Genomic DNA, 25426 nt, shown 5'->3' on the forward strand with positions numbered 1-25426 from the left:
AGAATAGTTCTGTGACTCTCTCGGGTCATTTTGTACATGTACGTGGTAAGCGTCGAGTTTTGTTTTTTTTCATATTTGGCTCTCCAGTTGCTTCAGCACCATTTGTTGAAAAGATCACTCTTTCCCCATCAAACTGTCTTGGCATATATGTTGAAAATCAATTGATCATACATATGAGGGTCTGTTTCCGGACTCTTCATCTGTTCTGTTGATCTGTATGTCTGTGTTTTTGTCAGTACCACACTCTCTTGATCACTATAGCTTTACACTAAGTCTTGAAATTAGTCTTGAAATTAGAATTTATTTAGCTGTGAGTCTCCTTAATTGATTTTGCTTGGAATGTTGGGAGCCCTGTTGGGCTTGTTTGTCTGGACATTGTTTTAATCAGGCAAGCTTTCATCTGTTTTTTGAAGTTACATCTCCTTTAATTGTCCTGATTTCTTTCTAACACCTAGAATATTTAGGTTGGTCCTAGTTCCCCATATTTTTGCTATTTTTCCTCATCATTGTCATCTCTGTGTTCTTTCTTTCTCTGCATTCTGGAAAATCTCAGGGCAGAGGGAGCTTATCCATGATACTACTTAATCAGTTTTTTTGAATTTTATTTCTGCATTATTTCTAATGCAGATAACTTTTCCTAACCCCTACAGTAAAATTTTTCCCAAAGGTAATGTTCTTTTTATCTTGTTGTAGGACTTTTTTATAGGCCCTCATGAGGATGCAGGATGTGTGTTGCTCCCTCCCTCCCCTCACCTCACTTGGGTGCTCACTGTTTCGTAGATAATCTTCTGAATCTTCATTACTTTTCCCTGTTCTCCTTAGCTGTTGTAGAACCTTGGAGATTGGAGGCTGGCCCTTCAAATCTGTTTAGGATATGTATCATTTCATCCTCCTAATTTGAATTTTTTCAATCTTTTAAATATTTTCAACCATGGATTCTTTGCACGTGAAAGTCTATAAACAAATATTATTTCTCATTGTTTTGGGGACACCATTTAAATATCTGAGTAGTCTGTCACTCTGACTCAGAGGTGGCTCGTGTCCGAGGCACATCCTGACCCAGGGTTACTGCACCCAGACTCCTGACTCCGCTTCGCTGGCTAGGTGTCCAGTCTTTCACAGAGCTGCAGTAGAACAGTGGTTCTCAAACTTTTTGGTTTAGGATTTCATAGTCTTAAAAATTGAGGATTCCATCCTGCTGGGGGAAAAAAAAAATGAAGATTCAAAAGAGCTTTTGTTTAGGTGGGTTATGTTCATCTACATTTAAAAATTAAAACTAAGATAAATGTAAAACACAAGACTACCTAAGCAGACATCAGTGTGATGACATATAAGTCATGTAGCTTCTAGGAAAGTTTTCTGTCTGCTTGTGAAAGGATGAGGGGAGAAAAGGCAAGTGATGTCTTAATGTTATTATGAAAGTGGTGGTGACTTGTGGGCTCCCCGAAAGAGTCTGAGGACCCCCCAGAGGTCCCTGGGGCACACATGGAAAATTGCTGTCCCAGGAGGCGGTTTGAATACAGCCAGAAGAAGAATGGGAGTGACTTAACACCGTGAAGCCTTTTGGTTACGTGTGTGTGGGTGTGTGTGTGTGTGTGTGTGTGAGAGAGAGAGAGAGAGAGAGAAAAGTGACATCTGTCTCTAACCGTGAATCAGCCCCTGCCTTCCCAGCCGCCGGTCCCTCAGCACTGCCCCCGACAGTCGGAGGGGATAGCGGGCATCGCAGCTGCCTGGGCAGAGCCGTCTTCATTATATGTGGCCACTGGGTTCAGAAGATTAATGGTAACATTTTAAAAATTCACACAGACCTGGAATCAGCACTAGAAAATACAGATTTAAATTAACAAGGAAAAAGCAGAATCCCATCAAAGGAAATAAATCGTGCTGGCAACTATTGTCACATAATAAAATGTATTCTATAACTGAAGGGCTTTTATATGGAGCTGTCTGCGGCTTAGTGGCCATGTTAATTGAATAATGTGTCGAAGACTGACTTGGGGGGAAGAAAATGAAATTTCCCTCGGCATCTATTTAGCTGGAGCTGTTGTCGGCAGCACGTAGGATGCTGACCTGTTTGTTGAGAGAGTGAGGGCTTGGCAGGGTGTGCCCCATCTCCTCTGGGCAGTTCCTGGGGCAGGGGACGAGGAGGAAGGCTTGGTAAAGCTCCCCTACATTGTTCTAGTTGGAATTCTCTGGTTACCAAACAGACTTTGGAATAATGATCCATCTCTTGAGTCAAGTGGCAGAAATTGTTGGCCTCAAATGGTCAGTCCCTTGTTGCAGTGGCCCACGATCTACTGGGGGTGGTACCAGAAGGTCTTCATCTCTAGGCGCCATCCTTGGTAGAACCAGTTTCTTGAGTTTTGGGGTTTACTTCTCCTTGGTCTACCGGTGATCCTTATAAACTCTCTTGAAACACACCGTTCTAGATCAACGGAGCGATCTAGAGTGATCACAGAGTGAGCAACAACTTTGGGGACCGTTGAAATGACTCCACTGAAATGGCTGTCCGTGGGGGCACCAGCAGGCATCACGTTCACGGACTTCTCAGTTTTGTTGATTCCATTGAGGACCTATCCGTTCTTGTAGCTCCCTGCGTAGGTGCTTCAGAAAAAACGAGCGTTCGGTGCCCATGGTCTCCCGAAGTGCTGGCTCTTTTTTTCTTCCTCCAGTAACACCTAATCTCGTAAGTAGGGCATTCCTTTAATCTCATTAAGCAGTCAGGTTATGGGAAATAAGCCAAAGAGTGTTGGGTTAACTGATTACAATTCCAAGTAAAAATGAGGATTTTATATTTTTTCTCAGTAGATGCTGTGGTTAGGGTGTGGGCTCAGGCCATGAAGTAGTCTTCTAAAATATTTTAAGCGACTGTAAAATATTTTATCAGATAGCTGTACCGTAATTTTTAAGCAGTCTCTTGTTATTTAATATTTAATTTGATTCCATTTTTTGGCTTTATAAGCAATGCCGTGACAAATGCAGTTCTTGTTTATATAAAAATATCCACGAATCAGAAATAGTTGCATTTTCCAAACTGTTAACCAACCCAGTCCCAAGGATGAAAAGGGGACGAGTGGAAAGCCTTCCTGTAAGTTTCTCCAGATTATCTCTAATTGCAAGTCACAATCAGGGTCATTCGTTCCTTCAGCAGCATTACATAATCTTACAGGGTTTTCCCTAATATTTTTAAAGTACCCACTGTGTGCAGGGCACTGTTCTGGGCACCGAGGATATGGTGGAAAGAGAAGGTGTAACGGAAGCTGTGTTCTGATGACATGTAAACAAATCGACTATCTTATAGAGCCAGAAAGTGAGGTGTTGAGAGAGAGCACCACTGGAGGCCTGATGGAGGAGAAAGAGTCAACCTCCAGAGACCCAGGAAAGAGTGTTTCGGGCAGAGGAAACAGCAAGGGCCAAGGCCCCAAGGTGGGAATGAGAGTAAGGGGGTGGGGGACCAGAAGCAGCTGGTGAGGTTGGAGGGTGTAGGTGCAGGGCCACGAACAAGACCAGGTCAGAGAGGAGAGGTAGGTCAGAACTGGCAGGACCTCAAGACCTCGGAGCCGCTTGGATTTCATTCATGTGCCTGCAGAGGGAAGGCACAGTGCATTTTGTGAGGGTCCTGTCCTGAGGCCCTCAGAAGCAGGACTTAAAATAGTGCCAGGGATGGCAAGGAATGGGGAAAATCAGAATAGGAATTATACTTGCACGTGCTCACCACATCCTCCTGGGCCACGTGTTCTGCCTGCATCGCAAGAAGATGTGTATGGGGAGGCACACGCCCTTGCTAAATTCAGAGCACCCAGCTCCTGCTGGTGATGCTGGGATCTGAACCTGTGTTGGGCGGACTTCGGTGTCGTCGCTCCTAACCATTACAGCTGTTCTGCCTCCCCGGATTGTGGTCAGGCCGTTCGTTGTCCAGATCCGTATGTGGCTTTTCCCTTTCTACCGCCTTAGAGAGACTGCGACCTGTCAGGGTCACTGAGGTAGTAAGTGACAGAGTTTGAGTCCCTGGCATCGTCAGTTTCACAGGGTCTTCAGGGTGGACCCCGCATTCCTGTTTGAATAACCTCGCTCTGTGTACCTGATGGTGCGGATGACACCTCAGAGCAACTTTAAGATGACGAGGACAACTCTGGGGGACATGTGGACTAACCTTTACGCGAGTTCTAGCGCTCACTGCGCCTCTTCTGTTAAGTGAAAATGTTCCCAATGAAAAGGTTACTGAGAGGATTAGGCAAGGTGGCGCACGCAAAGGAACCCAGCCCAGCACCTGGCAGGTGGGTCCCCGCCAGACGCCGAGGAGCTCGGATCTCACTTGGCTCTGAGGCTCCGCCGACGGCAGAGCCATTCCCTTCTGTCCTCACTTTCAGGCTGATCTCACGCTGGTGCCCTGGGCCACTTCTCCTTCAGCGGGTGACCTCTTCATTCGTCTCAGCCACAGGACCTGTCCCCTCGGCCCAAACTCTTCACTTTCATTGAGTGGCCTTGATGTGCCTTTTCGTCCTCCTGTTCCCACGTCCCGTCCTCCCTGTGTCCCGGAGCAACAGAAACGAAGATGCAGAGGCGGCTGTTGGCGGTGCAGGGGCTCCTCTCCCTGCGGCTCGCTCTGGGCGGGGCTCGTCCCTCTTTCCGCTCTGAGTGCTGCCCCGTGCCCCGTGCCCCCTCTCATAGGCCGCTAGGGCTCAAGTTGCTTTCCACAGATTCCTACTGAGCAGTTAAGTCTGTAAAAGATACAGTCAGGCCTACGACTTGAATTCTCTTTTAATTTCCCCTTTACTCGTCAGCCCCCCTTTGTCTATGGTATGTGATCAGAAACTTTCTTTTTTCTCCCTGGTAAATTCTTGGTTGCTGCCACTGACTTCTTACATCATAACTGTCCTCCTCTGTAGCAGAGAGGAGTAGGATGCGGAGCATCTTGTGGTCTCTCAGAGACCCCCGAGTCTAACTGAGCAAACGCACAAGGAGGAAATGCAGTAATAGGGACAGCAGCAGTTCACACCCGGAAACACTTGGGGTTTTAATGGAGTAAATTCAACACCTGATTTGGTCCACAATCACTTGTTCAGTGATTGTCTGCTCTGGGGAAGAAATTGTCCTAGAAAATGTGCTACCACGTTGATGAGATCTGGCCCTGCCCTTGAGGAAGTGTCTTGTGATAACTGGAGTGAGAGAGGATGTGCAGACACCTGGTTCCGCCTGGGACAAGCCCAGGAAGAGGAGTTTTACGTCTTGAAGGACCAACAGGAGTTTGGAGAGGAGGTAAGGAAGAAAGGGAAATTCTAGGAGGAGGGAGCAGGGTGGATGAAGAATCAGGCTGAGGCAGGAAAAAACGTGGCATAATCAGAGATTCATGAGACTGTCACTCTCCCTGGTGGAGGCAGAAGTAAGCAGTGACAGGAGACAGAGTCTGGACAGGGGAGCTGGTGTGTGAGGCCGGCCAAACCCAGCATGTGGATACAAATCAGACTGCCCAGGGAAAGTGTGTGGAGTGAGGAGAGAGCTAAACCAGAACCCTAGCAAACAGCAACCCTTACAAGACTGGAGGAGGAGCCAGGAGGTGCCATCTGTGAGGGGGAAGAGACCCAGGCCAAGGAGGGAGAGGGTCAGGGTGTGGTTGGCCAGGCACAGGCTGGTGCACCGGGAGGCAAGCACGCTCGGAGCAGGAGGTCCGCGTGGACGGGGCAGCTCAGGAGCCAGGCTCCTTGATTCTCCGGTACACACTTCCTTTAGCTCCGTGGGCCACAGAATTACCCCAAAACTGTTCATTTCGAGGGTTGTAGCAGGTGGTTTGAGGTCTGCACACAGTTGGTGCTGCATGATTGTTTGCAGTTCCATGATCATCTTTGTCATGATTTGCTGCTCCGTTCCCATCTACCGTAGCACCTCAGTTCTTGCCCTTACCTTCCCACAGGCAGGTAATCTTCTAAAATTGTAAATTAGATCTTGTCACTTCTCTGATTAAAAATCCTGCAGGACGTATGCAGGGCCCTGCGTGCTGTGGCCCCATGGCTCTCCTCAGCCTGGTCGGCACCTCTCCCTGGCCCTCAGGCTCTGGCCACGGGCCGGTCTTCCCTCAGCAGGACCTCCTGCTGCTTAGGAGACACCCCAGAGCTCCTCCCTGCCCACCCCGGCCCTGCCAGCCCCAGTCCCCATGAAACAGCACCTCCCCAGTGACCTCGGGGGGTCCTCCTGCTTGCCTCTGCCAGAGCTCCTGTGACTTCGTGGACATGTTCACATCCCCTGCTGCAGAGTGAGCTTTGCGAAAGCAGGGTCATGCCACCCCGAGTCCCCCCCAGATTGGAGTTGATGTGGGCCAGGGCTCACTCAGCCATCTCGGATGGCCGAGTGGCTGGGCTGGCCGTGTCTTCTCATCCAGGGAGGAGGACCTCTGGGCTGTCATCCAGGTCTGCCTGTCCTCTGTGGTTCTGCCAACACCCCCACCTCCTCTAAGGGCCTCCTGGAGCGGCTGCTGCACAGAGCAGACATTTCATGTCTTTAGTTAGTTGGATGTGCTTTCTTAGGGCTTTCAGGACTAGCATTCTCCAGGTGTGGCAGCCCTGAAGCTGGGTCCTTCCCCGGCTCCTGGAAATGCCCTCACTGTCACAGTGCCTGCCCCCGGCCAGCTTGGTGGGCGTGCAGCCAGAGCATCCCACAGGGCCCCGTGCTCAGAAGGGCTTCACGCTTGGTTTAAAGCTCTGCTGTCACCATCTTGAAATTCTTAATATTTGACCCAGGTCCCCTGTTCTGACTTTGCACTGGGCCCTGTACCTGCCCCGCAGGGGCCACGTGCGGAGCCGTAAGGGAGCTGTGGGATCTGCAGGCCCCAGGCCCAGCTCAGGGCGAGCCCCCTCCACAGGGTCGCCTGTCATCATTTTAGCTCTGCTCAACCACAACCACAGTCAATAATTCATCCTTCTGTCTGCTCAGCTTCATTGACTAAGTGCTGTGGTCACAGGCATTGATCAACTGCTTCAAACCCTTCTGCAGCTGCTCCTCGCCCTCTCAGGGTTCCCAAACCTGGCCAGTCTTCAGAGTCACGGCTGGAGCTTGTTAAAAAGATTTCTGGGCTGCACCCCAGGCCCACTGAACCAGACGCCCTGGGGTCGGGGCTGTGAATCTGGATTGTTAGCAAGTTCCCACGTGACTCCAGTGACTGAATCTGTGCTGGGACAGGCAGAACAGAGTTTGGGAACCTTTGTCCGAGCGGATAGAGCCCAAACCCCTTGATGTGGCATTTGGCGTCCTTTGCAGTCTGGCCCCGGCTGTGTTTCCTATGGGCACCCTCCGCCTGCACCACAGCTGGCTCTCTCTGGCTGCCCCGTCAGTCCTTTTCGTCCTGGAACACCCGCAGCCTCCTCTGAGAAGGCATCACCAGAAGCCCTGTCCCTGTTACCAGAACGCGTTGTTCCTTTCGTGCACACTCGGCGTGTGGTTTTAGTCTCCAGAAGCGTGTCCTGTTGCACAGTAGTTTGTTCCTACACCTTTGTCCCCTGTAGCCTGAGAGCTCCTTGTGGGGGTGGGGAGCTTACCTCGGCATCCTTAGTTCATCAGTGAAGTTCACTACGTGTACATCCAAGTGCCCTGAGGACACACACCTCGAGGGACGTGTCTGCTGGTTCCCCCACGACCCTGAGCGCTCAGTAAGGCCTTGCTGCCTTGTACAGCTGGGCCAGCCAGTGGCACAGTGAGCACATCGCTGCTCACTCCACAGCCCGGCAGACCAAGCTCCTTTACCGTCCTCGGTGCTCATTTCGTCCCTGGGAGGCTCCTGCTCACTCCTGGCCCCGCCTAGAGAACCTTCCTCCCAGGAGTCTGTACGTACAAGAGTCGTTCTAGGGGGGCACACACTTACTGTGTGAAAAAGGCAACATGTGGAAAGCTTTCTTTACGTGGTCATTTGTCCCTCGGTCTTTTCCATTTTGGAAATGACTATGTGTGACCACAGCTCAGGCTGCTGAGCGATTTCAGACCGACCCCAGTCATACCAAAAGGAGGTAATTTTGTTGCTTTTTTTCCCCCAGACCAGTTGGGTTTTAAATGTCTTTCCTATTATTGTAATCTTTATTCTTGGCATTTACTAAAGGCAGCTGATGACCACACCAAATGGATTATGTGCTTTGATCGAGTACCCGCTTGTGCTGTGTGTGCTGTGAGCTTTAATGGCTGGCACCTGCACCATAAAAGACGTGCTGGGTCATTGAAGGTGCTGTCTGAGCACCTACTGGGTGCTCCCACACGAGGGGCACACGCAGACATGGCACTTGAGAGAAGTGTGTCGTCCTCATCCTCAGTGGGCCGTCCTTTCCTGGACTCAGGTGGTGATAGTAACTCCCAGCACCGTCGTTCACACGGTGCTTCCTGTTATCCTCAGCAGGCCCACAGGCAGGTGTGGAAGCCACTGGGTGGAGAATGGAACTAAGACGACAGAACAAACCAAGGTTCGCGTGCAGAGCTGAGTGTTCTGGTCCCATTGGTGCACTTTGCCCAGTGGGCAGAGATCTGGATTAAACACCCACCTCCTGAGGCACGTGGGACATCACTTAAGGCTTGGGAAACCTTTGCTTTCTCTTGGATGTCCTTCCCAGTATGGAAAAAGGTGGCCACTGATGTCTGGAAGCTTCTGAATTCCTTGGGGGACCTGAGCTGGTGGGGACGTCCTGCTTGAGAAGCCGGAAGCTCCCCAGGGGTGCCGCCCCTGTCCCATGCTCTGTGGGCTTTCTGAGCCTTGGGGAATGAGCCACGCACCCTGTAATCTCCTCTTTCTCCTGTCTTTCTCAGGCACATCTCTCTAACGCTCCCTGCCACCTTCCGAGGCAGGAACAGCACGCGGGCGGACTACGAGTACCAGCACTCCAATCTGTATGCCATCTCAGGTACGTGGGCCGCTGCTGCCGCGTCTGCGTCCTGGGGCCACCTCCCACTCCCTGTTTCCTGGCTTGCAACGGCATCTGTGTGTCTTACCTCTTTTTTCCCCTGCAAGATGCCCTTTAGGGACCTGGCCTCCCCCTTTCTCTGTGTCACCGCAGCACTTAGAGCAGGGCCAGATACTCAGCATGTTTTGAAACTAATGATGAAAAACAGTGTGTGGATTTCACAAGCCTGAAGGGAGGTTTCTAGAGAATAGTCAGCACATTGTTCACCTGCCAGGTCCAGGGCAGCTTCCCCACGGGGACTGGGGAGCCGCGCAGAGCAGAGGCCTGGTCCCCTGCCCTCCGTGTCCATGTCTGTCCTCACCTCTCATTTCTCAAAGCCAGGTTTGTGGCCAGAGCCTTCACTGGCGGCCTCCCCACCCCCCCACAATTGTATGAGTCTGATTTCTGAACTTGGCCTTGAAATGGATAGTGTTTCCTTGGCAGGAACTGCATCAGTCCTAGTTTTCTTTTTCACCTTCACCCAGAGGGGGAAAAACTTACAAGACTTACTACAGAATTGAGATTCATTAGGTGCCTGGCAGTGCAGGTGACTTGCTAAGAGCTGAGGGAGCCCACAACCTTGACTCTGATTATAGGGGGCCTCCAGTCGGGGGCGTTGGTGTACCAGGGGGAAGTGGCAAATTGGTGCCGCTTACCAGCACACACCCTTAATGGTGAGTGACATGTTGAACACGGGAACATGGCAGTCATTCATGTACCATAATGAATCGGTTATTTGAAAGGTAATCTTTTTTCTAAAAATTGCAACTTCAGGTTACTAAATAGATGGAATAGAACAATGGTCTAATTCGTGTCAGTATTAGTTTTTCTTCTTATGATCATTCCCTAATAGGTTTGGAAGCCTAAGAAAGGCCGGTTGTCCCATTTTGGGAGGCACTCCTGCTGGGGAAAGGGCGGGACAGGGGTGCTCTCAGCCCTCGGCCCCAGCCCCAGCCCCGCTCCGGCAGCCGAGCTCCCCAAAGGGAGAAGGAGCGTGCTGTCTCAGAGAAGCGACTCCAGGGAGAATTTCTCTTGTGCTGTGGCTATTTCAGCAGAATCGACAAGGAGCATAACAAGTGTGGAAAGATGACCTATTTTGTAGAAAAGCTGAATATTTCCCCAGATGCTTAGTAGTAGAGTGGTGCAAAATAGGTATGTGGAACCCAGCAGGGCGGCCCCGTTCCGAACGCACAAAAGGAAAGCTCCATCAAAGCAGATGACTTTTTTCCCCTCCAGCTTGCAAATCTTTTTCCAGCCGCGGTGTTTGGTTACCCCCACCTTACCTGGGTCCTCTGATGGCTTTCCCAGCTGTTGACGTTTCTGCAGAGAAGGGCCCACAGAACAAAATCTCCTCTGGTTTGGCAGGAATTTTCCTGTCTGCCTCTGGACCGCTGCTTCCTCACCCCGCGGCTTTGATGAGGTGTTGTCTGGGTTCATTTCAGCTGTTAGTTTAGCAATACCGAGGTAACAGCCTCAAGACACAGGGGAAGCCATTCAGAAACTTCCTGTTACATTTATGTAAGTGGCAGTCAATTGGGTTTTATCTCCCAAACGGGGGTAGTTGAGGCTGCAGCCCACGGCAGCAGGCAGCTCAGGCCTCCTCGGCGGCTGCAGGCACCAAATTACTCCACCAGGGTCCAGGACGGCTTCGTTGTGATGCTGCCAGAAGTACCCCGCAGGACCGGCTGGCTCCAGAAGGCCTGCAAGCTCAGCACTGGGCAACCATGGTGCAGCCGGGAAGCCTGCCCGCCGCCCACTGGCAGCCCGCCTGCGAGCCGTCTGGCTAGAAGGGAGCAGAGGCCCCCCACCCAGCATCACCCCCATTCCACCCGTATTTGGCACTGAGTGACGTGTCTCAGTTTGGTATTGCGAAGTTAAGATTTCCAAACACAGTCCAGGGAACGTATGCTGCAGGCCGTCGCCCTTGCCTGGTGCCGGGAGCCGTGACGGCTGGCGCTCTGCTGGTAGTGAAATGAATCGTCAAACTGCCCTGCTTCCGCACCGGCTCTGGCGCACGCTCGCCGCACACTTCAGGCACTGAGCCTTCGGTGCGAACTGCCGGTCTGCTCAGGTCCATTCCTGAAAACATTTGATCACTGCACCGTTCGTTTGCAGGCCCTTCCTAAGATAAGTAGATTTCTAAACAATGCAATTAGAAGTTTGAAAAGCAGCCCATATTTAATTTGTATGTATGGCTATTAAACTAATATTTACTCTTAAATGTTCTCCCAAGGGCAGACCTGGTAATATACCCCTTCTGTACCTTTCACTGAGACAGTCCGTCTCTGTTGTGCCTGCAAAGGGAGAGACACTGCTCAGACCGTCCCTACTGGTTTCTCCAGCACACAGAGGTGCTCCCAAATGGTTATGGGAGGAAGAAACGCATTCAGCCCAGTGTCTGCTTTGCCTGGGAAGACCCCCTGTGATCTCTGGGGCCGGCAGTTGTCCTGATTCTCCTTGAACGCCTCCAGCATCTGGAGCCACCACCTCCGAGCAGCCAGCCCACCTCTGCGAGGTCCTCCCGTGTTCAGTTGTACGTTCATATCCATCCAGCCATTCGGGGTGCTGTGCATTCCGTCAGCCAACACGCGCCGACTCTGCTGCACATCCTGCCCGTAGGCAGTTCTCTCCTGCCCACAGAAGTGGGCTGAGGGGCTTCTGTGGACTCTGTGCTGCAGTCCCGAGGCACTTGTGTCCCTTCTCTGCCACCTTGTACCCTCATCACAGTGGCCGTGAAGCGCCCCTTTGATCCCCACACTTCCTCTCTCAGAAATTTCCTCTGGAAAATACTTACAGATGTGCGAAAAAGATTCCTCCACAAGGGCAAGCCCCGCTGCTTTTTAAATACAATACTTAAAAGGGGGGAGGTGGATACCGTAAACGTCTGAAACAAAGGCAAGCGGTTACATTGTAGAACATCCTTACAGTGGCCCTAACTTTTCAAGTTTGAAAAAAAAAAAAAAAGGATGATTTAGATAAAAAGATGTGCACGAAGAGTGAAGCGATAGCCAGAACCTGCAATGTGACCTCATTTAAAAAAACACGTCCGAAGATCTGGAAAGGTACGTGCCAAGGTGTTTACCGTGGTTTTCCCTGGACTGCCCTGCTCTTCTTTTTGTTTCTTTGCGGTGTCTTATTTCTCTGTGAGAGCACATGTTGTACTCATAATAAGAAAAGATTCAGGCCTGGTGTTAATTTGGCAGGTTCTTGGGAATCCTTGCCGGTCCCAGGGATGGCCATCTTTTCTGAGTGCTCATGAGCCTTCTGACTAATAATATGCTGTCGAGTTCTACTGGAAGTCACTTCTGGGCCACAGATCAATCATTTCCTCATTGTTCCTTTTTGAGCAAATGATTCTGTTTTGTTGTCCAGTCCCCTGGAACCTTGTGTCCACTGATCAACCATCTTACAGCTCATTATTTGGGAAAAACTATTCCTTTTGTGAATTCTGCGTGGAGAGGGGCCTGTAAGATGCCGTGAACAACAGAAAGTTCACTTTTCAGTGAATTTATTTAATAAGGACAGCCTGTGCCGCTGTGAGGGCGATCTGTTCACATTTGAACTCCTAAAATGTTTGTAAGTTGAGTGAGATGCTTCCTAAGAAATGTTCTTGTGCCTGGCGGCAGGTGCCCGAGGGCTGGAGACTGGGGGGACATCAGGAGGGAGAAGTTCCCTGGCCTCGAGTCCAGCCCCCGGGACACCCCTGTGCCAAGCGGCTCAGCCCAGAGGCACCCAGGATTGCTTTTTCCCGCCTAGGAATGTCCTGTCAGTCTCATGGTGGGTTTCCCTTGATGAATAGGTGACTTGAGATACAGGACATCATGCTGTGCTAGTCTTTTGTTTTTGTGGTGGTTATCAACTGATCTGTAGCTCCACGTGAAGAATTTTTACCAAAGAACATGTTTTTCTCCCTTTTGAAAGAATTGACATAGTCATAGAAAATAGTGAACTTAAGCAGATGCATATTAAAACCAGCATGTGATAACCTGAAATCTCAAACTCCAACCACCCCCAGATTCCGGACAAGCCACGTGCAGAAATGCACTTGCTGGGTAGGAGCCTGGGGGCCTCCTTTCCTTTCAACACAAACACCTTCGTTTGTCCATCAGCACCAGGCTGACCATATAGTTTATCACCCACAGCATCTCTTCTGAGTGATGGAGTACACGGTTGCACCAGGACAAAGCCGGAACCTGAAACTGACCTGGCAGGACAGGGTAGATTGGGGGCAGGGCTGGGGGGGTGGTCACACTGCCTTTAGCTTCTTTGATTTTTTCAGGTTTTTTTTTTTTTCTTTTTGATTGCTAGAAAAACCAGCTTATTGCCCTCCACAGCTGTTCCCTCTTAAAAACCAACCCCCTTTTTCAAAATGTTTGACACCAGGAAGTGTGTGAGCATGGACAAGTCTGAGCCCATCGGCCAGTCAGTTTAGCCACAACACTTGTGCAGAGAGAAGGATTTTATCTGAAATAGAGAACCCTGTACGAGCCGTGTAACTCTGAAATCAGACCAGGAAAGCGCAAAGCAATTAAAAATAATTAATGATTTCTGAATATCAGCCTTCTCCATGCAGTTTTAATCTAGTCCTCATTTAAATTGGAAGATGGACATTTAATTATCAGTATTATGAAATTCATGATTTATATATTTCATCCAATTGGATAGAATTTCTGCTACCAGCTCTTCATCTTACTATGAAAAAGAGTCTGTATATTTTACAGTGTGATCATTTAAAAACTCATCTGCAGCTTACCAAACAATTATAAACATTTTCCTTTCATTTCTAGTGATTACATTATTTCTGTCTTTTAATTAGGGAAAAAAAAATTTCACCTGAAAAATCGAAAATAAACTTATTACTTTAATGATCATAAGGCACCGCCAGCTTAGAAAACGAAAAACAAAAGACTAAAACAATAGGGTGCGTGAGATATGCTGTTCTTTTCTGCGTAAGGTGTTCTAACCAACAGCTGCTCCGCGTGTAACATTTATGGTATTAACCTGCAGAGTGTGCGTGTGTATTGTGTGTGTGTGGCTCTCCTTTTCCCGTGTATTGAAGTGAGTGTCAGCCTGCGAGTGGGTTGATAGCCACAAAGGCAGGGCAGCCCTGGAGTGACGTTAGGCCCTCTCTGTGTTCGCAGGTACCCCTGTGGCCTCTGTCATTCATGGACATGTTCACGCAGCTTATGTGGCCTTGAACTTCAGACCCCCGCTTTCCTTTATCCTCTGCTGAGGATTTTCAGGCTCACCTAGGACTGGTCGGAGAGGTGGGGGGCAAGTGTGTGGGAGGGTGGCAGGGATGCGAGGGAGGGACATCAGTTTGACGCAGCCCCAGATAGTAGCATATGGGGAAATTCCTCAATGAAGTGAAAAAATATTTATAATGATGGTGCTCAAATCAAGGAGGAAATAAGTCGTTTTAAAGGCACATAAATTTTGTCATCCCCTCTAACAGCCACCATGTCCCTTGTCTATCCATCTACTCTTGCCCTGACAACAAAATCGAGCACAAGGAAAAACAGAATTAAGAAAAAGCAGAAATGAATGGGAGCGGGTGGGGACTTGATGGCGCAGTGTATCTGTACATCCTGATGTAAAGGTGCGGGTGACAGGTGGCCAGGTTTGCTCTGTACACAACCATGTGTGTGCTGTCAGGCGCTCACACGCTGCCTTGTTTCGATTGATGAATTGCCTGCTTTCTTGATTAAACCTTCCGTCACTTAAGAAACAAAAAGCCTGTGTTTAGATGGCAGAGTGGGACACGTCAAAAAAATCTGTCTCCTTTACCTTTGTGCAGATGTTGGGCACAGACTGTAACATGTATTATTAAAATGAATGTGGCATTTACTGTGCATTATTCCTTTCCTGGGAGAAAGGACTGTAAATTATATGCTAATAATAAGCTTTAACCCTTTCGAAATGCAAAAGATTTAAGAGTGCAAATATTCATGTAGGCCTGGCTAATTGGACGTGCTCTCACACACCCGCCGCGGTCTCTGTGTCACCGGAGTTAATGAACAGCGTGTGCGGGCAGACGCACAGGGCGCTTGGGGAACACTTGCCTCCTGGAGGTCCTCTGCTCTGTTAGTCCCTCTGCTAGGATTTTGCAGAGAGAGACCCCAAAACTCCTCAGCTGGGCTCCGGTTCATCCTTCTGTGATGGATGAAGTCCATAGCTATGTCCAGTTCCCCCGGCGCATCTTCCAGACCTGAGCTTCGAGTGTGGTCCTCTTTGTTCTCCTGCATCCCCACTTACGGGGCTGACTTGTTCCAGGCGTCAGTGCCTCGCTCTTGCTTGGCCATCTTCCTTGACCCACCTTGTTAGTCCTCAGTCCAGTTGCCCAGATGGCAGACTCATCTCCCACTCCTCAGATCAGACCTTCACACCAGCCCCAGCCCTCTGCTGACTGCATTCATTCATCCCTCACCTGCCCAGCGTTGCGGCGGGCAGTGGCCAGTCTCCACCTGTCTGGTGTCTTCTCCCTGTTTCTCTTCGCCTGTGCCCACCAGCCTGGGTCATTCCCTGTGTCCTCACCTTTGTGTCTTTCTGTGCATTTGCCCCTGCCAATCCCATGGCCTAGATTCCCCCACCTTCTCTGCTGACCCATCCTTGAGGGCCTGTTCCCGCACTCCCTCCTTTGTGAAGCTTTTCTGATTCCCGTCCAGCTGGGGATGCTCCCATCCTGTTTTACTCCCACACTACGTCGTGTTGGAGGGCTTTCACCTGTGAGCACTTGGAGACGTCAGAGACTATGTTTAAAAGAAGGATAGAGGCTGTCTTCAATCCTTTTTGAATCAATGAGGATATAATTAAAGGCAAAGAGAAGAGAAAGATTATTTCTCTATTTATTCAGCAGATAGAGCTGCCGTGTGCCATGTTCCCTCTTTGAGGGCATGGGAAGCCTGTGGAAGGAGGTTCAGCATGCGACTGACGGGACATCTGGGGTCAGAAGTGTGTGTGACCATCACATGGAGCCACCATGAATGGCTGCACAGGTTGTGCACTGCACAACACGTGAATGGCTCCCCACTAGAGCTATGCAAGGGCCCTGCATTGTGTTACCCAGGCAAGTTACTCGATGTTATTGTTAAGTTATTCATCCCTGTAAAGTAATTCAGAAACCACCCCCTACCGTCCCAAGATTGTTGTGAGGATCCAGGGTATATAAGAATGTTTTATAAATCTGGAAGCAATGCAGCGTGTCACTTCTCTCCAAATTCACCTCCCCTCCAGGGCTGTGATCACAGCAGTAGCACAGAGGTTTGTTGAGAATTAGCACTCAGAACACACTGGCTCATCTTCTTAGCCCTGTGCTGCCTCATTTAATTTTATATATAAGATTACATCTCAGCAGTCACAGTGCTCAGAGAAGATGTCTTCCTCGGTCAGTTCAGAGACACTGGCTTACTTCGGCGACCCCTGAAACCGAGACTTTGTGTCCTGCATCGTCACTTAGACGTGGGCTGTTTTCCGTGGCAAGCAGCCCATGAGCCCTTTCTTGGGAAGGTGACGGAGTGATGACTCGGGGGCAGGAAGGAAAGACGCCCTTGGCAGAGTGAGCCGGCGACTTCCATAAAATCTTCCAGTGTGCCTTTGGTTTGGGGGTGGGAAGGTGCTGGAGGCCCGCTTTCCGCTGCAGGCTTTCATTTCTGCTTTTCCTGTGCTCCACCAGCAGGAGAAAGTTAAGACTTTTTCCAGTTTCGTCATCGTGAAAAATAAAAGTATTATTAGGTGACAGATACTTCAGTGTTCTTCAGAGGTGGCCACCCCCGCTGTGCTCTCGCCCTCTCTTGGGTTTTAAGCATGACGGAGTTGAGGCGGCCCTAGTTTAATGGGCCACATCCATCACCTCTTAAATCCTCAGGTGAGGTGGTGGAGAGAAGCCGGGCAGGAGCCGAAGAGCCGGCGCGGGCCCTGGTTCTCCCCCTGGCCGGCCCCGTGATGTCAGGCACTGCACCAAGACTTTCTGGATCTAAATTCCCTCATCTCTCAACATCAGTGAGTCCAGTACAGCATCGATAATGCAAACATAACAGTCGTTCAGCTAATATTTTTGGCAGCTTCGTCTGTGTCAGGCATTGTCTGGTATCTAAGGTAGCAGTGGCAGTCCCCACCTCCCCGGGTTGGGGATGTGCAGGAAGGAGCCTGGGGGGCTTGCGGGCTGGGATACCTGAGGTGTTACCAGCAAACGTGCACTGATTGCCCCCGGACTTCAGAGAAATTCCATCCAAATGCTGCCTTGACTGTGAAGTTCCCAGACAGAAACAGTGATAGGAAAACCAACTTTCTGACACCTTTCTCCTTGCTTGTTTATCTTCTTTGTCTAGTTTTTAAGCAGAAAGATGCCTCCATTTCCCCATCATGATTCCCTTCCTGGTAAGTAGCGTGACTGTGTTCCTTTCTAAAGGCCTAGGCAGAGAAACGCTGAGGACAAAGGGAAGGCGCTTAATCCCAGCTCTTCTTCTGCTCTTCGCACTTCTCCAGAGGTTCTCTATGGGGAGAATGAGTAGTCTGGTTTACCAAACACTCCTGCCTGGGGGCAGCTCCTATCAAACTAGCCTTTTGTTTCTTTTTCTATCTGGCGATAACAGACTTATCAGCTGAGAAGGGAAAATGATGTAATTAAGGTCACCTCTTTAAACACGTTTAGGGAACTGAAGTTGTGTTTTGCTTTTATTAAAATGGATTATATTAATTTATTTTAATAATACCTAACCTTCCCCGAGCACTTACCATGTACAAGACTCTGTAGTAAGCCCTTTCCATGCATTTTGTCATTTAATCCCAACAAATCCTCACCAAGAAAACCTGACAAAAACCCTTTAGGATTTGTCCTAGTACTCCTATTATCTCTGTGTTACAGACACAGCACAGCTGCCAGTGTTGCTGCGCTCCCATGCTCGAGCCTTGTTTCAAGCTTTATAAGTGTCTTTATCGTACAGGTGGAAAAACTAAGGTTTGAGAGCGTGTGATTTGTCCCCAGTTGTACCACTAGTCAGTGGGAGGGCTGAGATTCAGGCCCCGCCAGGCCCAGAGCTCCCAGCCACTGTGCGGAGGACACCCCTTCAGGCTGCATGACCACTTCCCTCCCTTGGTCAAATGGAGCTGGGGGGACACACACCTAGAGTGGAGTGTGCAAGGACTCGCCTGTGTAAGAGGTCTCAGCGTCGTTTCAGCCTCAGAGGACTCCCTGGACCACCATGTCTGGGACCTCTTCAGAGGGAGGCCATTGATGCTTGACTGATGATGGCTCCCCGGTCCATGGGGTGGGGCTCCCATTGGCTGTTGCTGGACAGGACAGTGGATGGGTAAGCACACAGCCCCTCACTTAAATGTGAGTGACGCCAGCTTAAGCTTTCTGGGCCTTACTTTCCTTATTAAACAGGGATGACTGTGGCTGGTGGTGAGGAGTAGAACCGAGCCTGGTATGTGGAAGGTGCTGCAGGTGCGCTGCCGTGACTGTGATCATTCCAGAGCCCCTCCCAGCCGCCCCTTCTCGGATCCTTTCCCCAGCAGGAGAGGGGATTTACTCCACGTGCCTCAAGGAACCCCCTCCCCATCAGTAGGCAGGGCTACCGCTGCTCCTGCTGTTGGAGACTTTTGTCTGGGGGAGCGCCAGGCACCTGGATGTCCCCTTGTTGTGGTCTCCCCATAGCCCTATGGTGACAGCAGGTGGCCCACAAACACCATTACACTCGTGGGACTGAACTGTAGGCCTTCTGCCCCCACTGTCCCAGCTCTCTGCACCCTGCCTGCCACAGGGCTCTTATTCGAGCTGACAGTCACCTCAGTACCACCTGCTCTGAAGCTTCATTCTCTCGATTGGGCCTCCTGTGTTGCCAGCCTCTGCCAAGGTCACTGAGCCATTCCAGACCCTGTGGGTCCCCGTCAGCTCCTAGCCCCAGCCTCCCTCCTTCTGGTTCCAGCTCCCTGAGTTCCCCACCCTAGCCTTGCTGACCGACAGTAGTCGCAAGGATCAGATTCCAGGTGCGCATCTTTAAACTCCTGATGACTCAGTGATCAAAGATGTGGGCGTGGGGAGAAATTGGGGAGAAATTGGATGGCTGCACTGGATTCGGTGATGAGATCAAAAGTTATCCTTTGTCGCACGATATGAACATCCTCCCTTTTATATCAGAACGAGTGCATTTAACTGCTAACATTAGGACAAAGGAAATTCTGACCTGCTTTGTAACAGCGAAGCCACCTTTCCTGTGGGCAGAACACTTGAACCCACCCGCTGTCGTGCACTTGGTGTCTGTGTCCTAAACCCCGAATGATTTCCCCCACTCCTTTTATTAATGACCAGTGATGGTCTTAGCCTATTTATGTTTAAAAAACAATCTTCAGTGCTCCGGCCTAGAGTCTGCATGGGATGTATTTATCACACATCCCAGAGAACGAGGCTCCTTATTCCTCGGATTTGTCTTTCGATTGTCTCTCAGACAGTGAGTGATGCGCACCTCTCATCCAAGGTTGAGATCCTTTGTTCGAGAGCGGTTTCTCACGCCTGGCTTGTTTTATAGCGTGAACAATCTCATGATCCACTGGCGAGGCAACATCCATAATTTTGAATGAGAGAGTAAAGCTTGCCTCGTTGGCCCTAAGCATCGCTCCTGGTGACACACTTAGAAGTACTTAATCGCTTGCTACCTGGAGGCAGTAAACGCACCCATCTTTCTGTTCCATTGCTTCCTGTGTTTACCTTAAACATGCCCTGCGCTAACAAAATGCCAGTGTCACTCCTGTCAGCGGGTCCTTTGGCTCGTGAATTACACAGTCCTCGCTCACTCTTCTTCTGCCAAAGGTGGTTGGGCCTTTTATAAAAGTCCAACATGGGCAGCTTCTTTGGCCAAAGGCCTCTTGGCTATTCATGCTTCTTTGTGAACTTCAGCCCTCTGGTTGGTTTCTCGGTTCTGAAAAGGGCGATCTGTCTTTGGTTATAATGTCCTGTTCAGTACTCAGTTCTCTCCTGGAGTCCAGGGTCCATCTCAGGAGGTTAGGACACGAGCCTCATTCACTGGTGTGTGTCTGACGCCTAGTCCATGGGAGGCGCTCTGTGATGTCTGTCGTTAGATTGATTCTTGAGATCCACCCTTTGTATCCGCCCTTCCCAGCTGCGTGACTTTGGACAGTTTACGGAACGTTTCAGTCGTTTCCTAGTCTGAATCTTGTGGACCGCGGATGGTGTATGTGAAGTGCCTTGTGCTCAGTGGTACAAGGAAGTGGTAGCTGGGATGACTGTCATAGACACTGTCATCCTGGGCAGTGCAGGTCTTATTCGCCAGCAGTAGGAGCCCCTCTCCCCTGCAACCCCACCTAAAATGCAGTCAGGAGGGGGCAGCTGGTCCACCAAGGCAGAGCCAGAGGGGAGCTCACTCCTGGAGGGACCCTGCACAGTTCAGGGGACTTCTTGGTGTAACATAAGGCCAGTCCTCCACCCTAGTTCAGAAATCAGTTATTGCCTGAGCTGTTAGTCTGTTACCGGGTAAAACAGTTTTAAAGCCTCTGATTTTCCCCTTCCCTTCTCATCAAATCAGCTCTGACTGAGAACGGAGCGTATCTGTGCTCAGCCCTCTAAACAGTTTGACTTCTTTCTTCTTTGCCTTTTGGTTTGTGGTTCTTTCTTTCCTGCCCTTCCCATCTCAGGACCTTTTTGCAAGGCGGGGTTGGGGGGAGCCCCTTTCCTTGCCCCAGAATCCTTACATAGCTGTGCGCTGGGGACTTGGTTTAAGGGACTGTGAGAGTCACACCACCCACCGAGCACATCCTGAAGTCTCCCACTCCAGAGCTGCTGCCCGACGGGGGCCCAGGTGCTGGGGCCTGTGCTGAGGGCCAGCTCTGCGGCCACAGGACACGCCGCGCACCGAAGGCCATCTTTCTCAGAGTTTGAGAGAGTAGTTTAAACAGCTTTCTTAGATGTCCCTGTCTCCTGGGAGGACGCCAGGCTCTCTCTCAATGCTGAGGAATTGCTCCTTTCTTCAGACTACACTTTTTTAAAAAGATACTGTACCTTTTATTTGGATTTAATGAGGACAGACATTTTAATCAGAGGTTAGTCATTTATTTTTGCAAACTATTGTTTTGATTCATCATTTTTGCAGATAATTAAATGGTTCAGTTGGCACAGTGTGTCTACTTTATTAAAACAGGTAATTTTGAAAAAAAAAAGAGAGGGATGCTATTTTTTGGATCACTGCACAAGAATTGCTTTTATCTTCATCTTTGAGCATAGTTTCTGGTTGTTTTGCCAGAAGGCTCTCTCGTGTTCAAGCATTTGGTGTCCTCTCTGGTCTGGGGGCGCTTGCCCTTGCATGATTGGGGTGTTAGCGGCTTTGCCCTTTGAACTGGAAGATGAAGAATAAATTCTGTGCTGTTACCTTTTAGAAAGACTCTTAGGCTTTAATTGGATTGGGGAGAAGAGCCTACAAGTTATGAACTTTGCAGAGCGGCAGTTCTTATGCTAAAAACAGATTAATTGTAGCCCTCACAGTGGGTGGAGTTTAAAAGTCAATTACTGCTTGTCCTATTATAATTTACACACCTAGGACTTGAACAGGTCTGTCACTTGGTATAAAGATGAAAAGGTTACGTGTACTAGTTTGAGTATCCCTGTGCTTTTCCATTTGTAAATGCTTTCGCTGCACGTATTTGTATGTATGCAACTTGTAGCTGCAAAGCTGTAACATCAGTACATCTGTGAGCAGGAGCCCTCGTGGAGAGTAACCTTTAAGATTTCATTCTTTAAACCCATAGTGGCTTAGAGTACTGTCCTTTGTCTGGCGGTCAGTCCACTTGCAGGCACCGTGGCAGCCCCTGCAGGGCAGGGCCTTGGGGACACTCTACTCCCAGGTTGTCAACCAGTAGGGATGGCCCTTCGGGGGTACATTTTTAAAAAACAAATTGGTCACAACGTTTGCTTTCTTTGATTTTTCCATGTTTGCATCCTGAATCAGTTAACCCACTCATAAAAAGGATTTATTTTAGGTAGACCAATTAAAACTTTGGAAGCTAATTTTTTGCTGAGCAGCGCAGACCTCTGGAAACGCAATTTATAACATGGCTTCTGCCCTTTTCCACCGAGAGCTGGCTGGTAGCGCTGCAAACCCTGGTGCTCGCCCAAGTACAGAACCACTGTTCTTTGTCCTCCCCTCGGGCGAAGCTGTCGCCGGGGTGGGCTTCTCCCAGCTCCATTGTTTCACGGTGTACGGGCAAGTCGGCAAAGTCCAGCCCAGCCCCGGAGTTCTTTGGCTTACACAAACCCCCTAGTTTAATTTTTTTTAATAGGAAGCTGCTGTGTAGTTTGGATATTTAAACAGTTATTAACCGAATGACAATTAACAGATTGCATAGACAGATTTTCTTTTGAAAACCTCTGAAATTGAGTACAGTTTGCAAAACTATCACAGCCTAGTAATGACAATGAATTTTGATTTCCCGGAACTGATATTAGACTCCTTATTAAACTATGTGCATCTGCTTTTAATTTACTCCAAATAATTGGAAAATGCAATGAAGCTTTCCAATTAAAGCACGGCTTTATGCTGTTTAATAATACCCCCATAATATTATAGCTTATGAAGTGACAGGTGAGTTGGTGTATGAATAAAACATAAAGGCAGCAATAAGGGACAGAAAACCGGAGACAGTTGTGGGGATTTTAAATGCTGGATGTAATTTGCATATATTAATCTCTTCTTTTCAGCCTTATCAGGCGTTCTTCAGTATTTGAAGTTAAAATAGCGTTGACAGGCGGGAGTACGCTTAGTTTTTTCAAGGATTTATTACTTGTATAATTTCTGATCTTTAATAAGCAGATATGACTGATCCTCATAGTTCTATAGAAATCGGTTAATTGTTCCAGATGGCGTGTACTGATTATGCAAAATTACTTTTCACACCATTTTTTTTGTGATGGAGTTTGGAGTAAAATTAAATTTTTTATAGCCTTCTTATCATGCTGTTTTACAGTGGTTTTTCCACAGAAGTTGAATTTAATCTACTATATTACATTGACCAGCACAGTTATTCTAATGTAGCATTTTGTGATTTGACAAAGAATAATAGAACACATTGCTCATTGTTCATTACTGTGTCCCTAATAAAAAAGAGCTCCTGTGTATAGAACATAGCTGTTATTTATGAAGAATGCCTAATTCACACAGTGAAAAATGCAGAATTATACTATGAAGAAGTTCCTTTTGGGGAGAAAATATCTGGGAGAAGTGAATGGAAATAGGCTTGTTGCTACAGATTTTTACATGCGAGAGGAGGGGTCTTCTTTTAATGACCAGAGCATTTAAATTGTGCCACTTTCTTCTCCTGTGAAGGGAAAAAAAATAAAAAGCTAGAGAATCTCATTCTATTAAGAAAGGTGTCACCGGTTGACTTGTCTTGATTTACATAATCCCGGAAGTCTTTCATAATTGAATAGCATTTATAAAAGGTAGTTATACTTTGGTATAAAGTATCACCAAAAAAGTCTAAAAAGCTTCAATGATAATTCATCTCTAACGGCTTCCAAAGCGTCAATTTTTGCGAAGCATCTCGTGCTGGTGTCAGATCCGAGTCCAGGTTGTGCGAATCCTGGTTTATCCTTGTCCAGGTTCTCAGATGACATTCTCTCCACAGTTCAGCTGGCGGGGGGATGGGACAGACTCGGCAGGCTCACCCCTCGTTGGGATTGTGGGGCTGTTATCCTCAGGCAGGGGTGGATGATGTTTCTTTCCTTCGGGAGAACTCCTTCCAGGAACAGAGGGAAGGGGAGAGATTTTTCTGTTTATGAAGAATCCTGTTTGGGTGTGTGGTATTTTAAAACAGTACATAAGTAAGAAGAAAAATATTTCTATGTATATATAATCTGAAGTTCGACTTGTTTTCAAGAGACCACTGTGTATTAAGCCTTATCAAGATTTGTATGGACTCGAGATACACGCTTCTATTTTAGATGGAGTAGACTCCCTCATGCAGAGAGACTCACGCAGGTCTTTCTGTGGCCCAACCGACCACTTGCCCCAAGTGGTTCAGTTCTGTGCATCAGCTCCTCCCACCCATATCCCTCTTCCCGTGGGCCCTGAGAACGCTTCATTGTTTGAGCAGACTTGAGGCGGATTTGGATCTGTTTAAAAGGTTCAATTCCCCTGGCCCTGGGGGAGTCAAACTTTAAAAAAAGAAAAAAAACTTCTACCAGCAACACTGATTGCTCTTCACAGAGGGGGCCCTGGAACAGAAGCAGGACTTCACTCCTGCCTCCGCGGCTGGCTTGAGGGAAACAGACAAAAGGTCACAGGCCTCAGAGGTCAGAGGATGTCTGTCCAGCTGTGTCTGCTGAGGGCGGGGGCACGAAGTGCAGGGCGGGGTGCTCCCTGGGAGTGTGGGCTCTCCACGGGGCCCAGAAAAGGATTCAGTTAGACGCCCAGATGTTACCACAGCCAGCGCTGTGTAGATTGTACTGTGTACACTATCCTGTATTCTGGGCTTCACAGTGTTTTCGGTTCAGTTCTATTTTCTTTGTAGTCTGCTCTTGAAGGAAGTGAAGTCATAAGGTAAATGTATTTGGCTACCTGTAGTACTGAAATAACTAATTAAACCAAACATAAAGAAATGTGACTCGGAGCCCAGAGCTTTCAGTAAGCAGTACTAACTAAATTCTGTGTTCGCTTTACCTCTAGAGTACTTCAAAACCTTGGAACCTTTGGCATGCCCTCTTTCGTAAACTCAAAATGTATTTTTGTGAAGATGAAAATTATATAAAAAAGAGAATGTGTAAATCAGACATGATTAAAAATATTTGTTCTAATGCAGTAATAATTTGGTAGTAATGCTTTCATCAGTATAGCTTAAGGCTACATTAAGTGGACAGACTTTATATGGATTCTCTAATTTTAATCTTCAAAATGCTATCTAATGTCTCATTAAGACTTCCATATAATGTATCTTAAGTACAGTCATTAAATATAGTTTAGGGAGATTTATGTTCAGATATTGCTTAAAGATGTTTTAATAGGCCCATTTACTCTGATGATATTAATGAGCTCTTAATACAGACTAAGCTTCTAAAACTAGTGGTAAAGACTCCAGCCTGAACACAACAACTTAGGATTAGAGCCTGGTTTGCAGAGAGCTTGCAGGTTAGCCCTGCTGACACGCCAGGGTCAGAGCAAGCCCCTCTGGGGGGCTGTGAGTTGGGGAAAGGGTCTCCCCTGATGGTCTGGCTCCTGACCCAGACGGCTCCCTGCTTCCGCCAGCCCTGAGTGCAGTCCTTTTTCTCTCCTAAACCGTGCACAGGACAGGTGCTAATATGGCCAAATCATCCGTCTCCAAGGTCACCTGAGTGGTGTAGCCGCTCCTGGCGTGTCACGGGGCGCAGGGAGGTTGGGGGGCTGTTGCCGTGCTTCTGGAGTAAGCGTCTGCCAGGTACGGTGTGCGCTGTCCGGTGGCGTTACGCGAACGGCTTCGCTCTGCCGTGAGTGAACTGTGAAAGGTCACGTGGGTGTGCTTTCCTCTCCCCGGCA

At 48.8% G+C, this 25426-nt stretch overlaps 1 protein-coding gene across 9 annotated transcripts in view; it reads left to right on the forward strand.

Moving 5' to 3' along the window:
• The window catches only part of MVB12B (multivesicular body subunit 12B), a 163928-nt gene that overhangs the window by 82441 nt on the left and 56061 nt on the right, over positions 1-25426 (forward strand). For 3 of the 9 annotated variants that reach the window (XM_064490518.1, XM_031450470.2, XM_064490521.1), the window contains exon 7: positions 8779-8873. In XM_064490518.1, the coding sequence (XP_064346588.1) occupies positions 8779-8873 (95 nt within the window). Of the gene's footprint in view, positions 1-8778; positions 8874-10546; positions 11097-11145; positions 13510-15765; positions 16895-25426 lie in introns of those variants that run through there. The other 6 variants (XM_064490520.1, XM_064490516.1, XM_064490517.1 and 3 more) reach the window with 6 other exon arrangements.

Source organism: Camelus dromedarius, chromosome 10 (assembly GCF_036321535.1).
Source record: "Camelus dromedarius isolate mCamDro1 chromosome 10, mCamDro1.pat, whole genome shotgun sequence".
In the NCBI taxonomy this organism is placed as follows: domain Eukaryota; kingdom Metazoa; phylum Chordata; class Mammalia; order Artiodactyla; family Camelidae; genus Camelus; species Camelus dromedarius.